At 45.6% G+C, this 3,822-nt stretch overlaps 1 protein-coding gene across 1 annotated transcript; it reads right to left on the minus strand.

Annotated features, from left to right (window-relative positions):
• Positions 1–932: 932 nt before the first annotated feature.
• Positions 933–3,325, minus strand: LOC135912084 (cuticle protein 10.9-like). The gene is made up of 3 exons (XM_065444467.1): positions 3,234–3,325; positions 1,879–1,974; positions 933–1,430 (listed from the first exon to the last, which is right to left on the minus strand). The coding sequence occupies exons 1-3, from the start codon at positions 3,249–3,251 to the stop codon at positions 1,068–1,070; spliced, it is 477 nt and encodes a 158-aa protein (XP_065300539.1). The 5' UTR covers positions 3,252–3,325; the 3' UTR covers positions 933–1,067.
• Positions 3,326–3,822: the final 497 nt, after the last annotated feature.

Genomic DNA, 3,822 nt, shown 5'->3' on the forward strand with positions numbered 1-3,822 from the left:
CCAAAAACAGAAAGTGGGGTGCCTTTGTACGAGTGCATGTCTAGCTTAAGAGCGTAAATCTGACGATAGCGAAGGCGAGAAAGTAGACAAAAATAAGGATCTTTTCTGTGGGATCTGCTGTCGCCTTTCTTGTGCACTGAGGCCAACCACACATGGTAAAGCGGGACCCGCATGCACGGGCCTGCGTCGGCGCCCGCGTAATATCGCCTCGATTTGGCAAGGACAACTGTTTTTTCTGGGCAAAAAGCTTCTGCGAAACAGCCTCATCATACCATAACGTTTTTCCCTCTCTCCTCCGTTGACGTGAGTCACGTCAATGGAGGAGACACGTGAGTGACGGCCAAATCTATACCTGCCAGGTACCGGCGCGTGGGCACCTGGGAGGATGGGGGAAGGGAAGGCCAATGGTGTGTCCAATTCGAAAACGCCTCCACAAGCGCGAAAAATCCTGTAATCCCACTGCTGGCTGTAGTTTAGGTGACAGCTGTCATGGTTTTGGCCAGCAGAATTTTGGTCTTGCTTCATTTCATTCGACAGTTACAAGACTAGTTGCTTTTTCCACAACCAGATGCCAGCCAACACCGATTATGCGGCTGTACGTGTGGTTCCCAATTGCTATTTTTTTTTTTGACAAGTTGCGTGACTGCGCTCTCCGTAACGCTAGCGATGGAGCTACCATTCCGCTTCGGGTAGCAATTGTTATTCCATAGGCAGTATATCCAGATTACTTTTGCCAGACTGTCGGTATAGCTGAGCAGCTAGACACAAACGATAGATTACATTACGAATACATTGCAGACAGAAGCAACTGGATGACGGTGCACAATTCATTTTGCTTACAGGTGCAATTATTCCGCTCTACGAATAGTGCACTCATGACTCGGGCGCATAATTAGGTGAAGAAAGAAACGTGACCATTTCATGCACAAATGTTTCTTTATTATGTTATTTAGCTCAATAATTTTGTTCTTTTTCATACATCGCTTTGTACACACGGTGCTAAGCAAAAGGGTGACATTGCGCTCTTCTCGAGCGAACACATATTTGCTGTATTTAGCACTGCTCATTCATCCAGCCCATGGCCCACCGGCTCCACCAGCACCACCGTATCCGCCAGCCGGTCTAGATCCACTGTAGCGGCCCGGGATCACTTTTCCTGCACCGGCCGCCCCGGCTCCTGCTGCTACAGGCTTCGCATTAAATACGGCGTCGGCGCTTGATCCCGGCGCTGTACCGGGCTCGTTGGTGTCTACGGTTGCGCGGAATCCATTGGCATCAGCGACGTAAGTGACCGTGCGATAGAGGCCGTTAGCGTCCCGATAACCATAGGAGCCGGTCTTGGTGTTACTGGCGTCGCCTTGCTCCTTGTGGAACAACTGGGTACCGAACTCGTCGGTACTGTCGTATCCAAAGCTGTATGGTTGAGGAGCCTGGTGAAATAAATAAAGAATGAAACCTATAGTCAGAAAAGAGAAGCTCCAGATCAGCGTTCAAGTTCTTCGCCCGTCTTCGCAAGAAGATGCAACGTTTAAGTTATTGTGAAAGAAAAACGTCAATCAATACTGGTGCTGCACTTATCAGTACAGTAAAGGCGTCCAGCCAATGGCAGCATTTACGCCGGAATATATATCTTTGTGAATTCGGCACCTCTTCAGACGACAAAACTGTGGGCCATGCAGTGCAGAGTTTAACACATGGATTTGGCCTGGGAAACAAGAGAAACGTTTTGTATAGTCTGAAAAGATCGATACGTGTCGGTTATATTTGTATTCGTGAGCTGTTGAAGATATTAAACCATTGCGCGTTAGGTAATAAACCTTAGCGTTGTATCGAGAGAACGCGAAGGATAGATTTTATATATATTAAGAAATCACCTACCCCGGAGGCACCTCCAGCTGAGCCACCGTAGCCTGCAGCCTGGCCATAGCGTGCTTCACAATGGATTCCAGAGACGGCGACAAGAAGCACGACAGCCTTGGTGAAAAGGAGGACCAATGGAAATAAATGAAGCATTTAGAAAGGTCCGAACATCAGTAGTCATTTCTGGCTCTTACCTATGGCATTTTCATTTAATATTTTGCAGTCCGATTTCATAAAGTGCCTGTTTTGTGAATCAAGCGTGGTTTAGCAGCGTTGCCAGATGCAGAGATAGCAAACGCCTGTTAGTCATATCGATCGTTATTTAGACGGCAAGTGATAGACCGAAAGTAGAAACAGAGCGAACATTTTCGACATCTCACATGGGCTTGGTGCGGTCAACCTTTTTACGTGTCGCTATTAGTGCCATAGACGGCGTCACTCAATAATTGTTGTATAAGAACGTCAAATCATTAGCAATTCTTACTGAATCGTAGGAATACAACTCAATGACAGACCTTGTCTACTCATGAATAGAAGGTGGATGAGCTACTTATACGTTGCTTGGTTTTTTTTTTCTACCTAAAGACACCACCAAACATGTAGAACCTACTGCCGCTATGGCGCCGTGCCTCGAGTTCTAATAATCGTCAATTAACCCATTGTGAAATCAGAGTAGATTTGGTGCATTAGATATGTATTTTGCGCTAGCACTTTTATAACTCTAGGCACTAAGAATAATGCTATGTGCCGGGGAACGCACAAACCTTGAGACTTAAACTCACTGGCACGCCCGGTAACATTTCTTTGCCCTTGCCATCACCCTGATATGTAGACTAGAATTTGTCGCTTGTACAGAATATAGCTAGTTTCCAAGGTTCCATCTTAACATACCTTATCAAAACTCCATCGCAATTTGATCCAAAATAACGCTTCGTAATAAGCATTTGCTAATCACTCGCTATACAATTTTTTTCTTTAAGCTCGGCAAACATTTTTCTACGTATATTTTGTGTAACCGTATCTAGACTTTCAGGTCTAGATATGGAGATATCTATAACAGATGTCCGTAGAACATGCACGAATCTTTGGGAGATATATGCAGGTCACCCATTGCCAGCGAAATTCGCTTCGGTGTCACGCTTATTTCTTCGTTCAGTAAAATCTTGCAGAAGTGCAAAGATTTCAAAAAGAAACGATGAAATAATACCTTGTCGACGCATATCATATCCTGGTATTATTAAACTTATGTTATTTAGACAAAAGGAGAGTGTTTTGTACTATTAGTTTTATATCACTACCCGCTATATTGTTGCACGATGCCTACTATGCATACTCGATCAAATTTTCTTCCGGTTACACTGACCGTCTCTTACCTTGAGGGTAATATCCATGTCTTTGCCTACTTGTAGAGCTCTTGCTCGGCACACGTAACTTGAGCTCACGGCAGTTCGTCTGTGGAGCTCGAACGCCGTCGGGCGCTTATATACGCCGCACCCGACAAGACGCAACCACCGCGCCACGGGCGAAGCAGGAAAGCGAGGAGGCGTATCTGCTTTCCGCACTGACGGGTCATTCAGAATGAAAGTGGGTTTTGTTGTCAATGTCTTGGTTTTGTACACTTCGTGCATACCTCGGCATGGGATGGCGCGGTCTTCCCTTTCATTTAGCTAGCCTAGTTTGCGAAGAAAGCGCAGCCGCGGTGTCGTCCAGCCTCGGATTGATGTCTTCTGTAAGGTATGCAAGTCTGCGTCAATGGTCACATATCATTAGGCACCGGAGGTAATTCCGCTCCGCGGTGTTTCCACGCCAATTTTGGTTAGGGCTTTCAAACTCATGATATTTTGAAAGATTGCTTAACTAGCTATAGTTTAAATACACGTCCGCGCTTAATCGGCAATCATTTCTCCAACAGGACATTTGTGGATTCGGAATGAAAATGACTTGTAGTTTTCACTAGCGAAG

The sequence above is a fragment of the Dermacentor albipictus genome, chromosome 1, assembly GCF_038994185.2.
Source record: "Dermacentor albipictus isolate Rhodes 1998 colony chromosome 1, USDA_Dalb.pri_finalv2, whole genome shotgun sequence".
In the NCBI taxonomy this organism is placed as follows: domain Eukaryota; kingdom Metazoa; phylum Arthropoda; class Arachnida; order Ixodida; family Ixodidae; genus Dermacentor; species Dermacentor albipictus.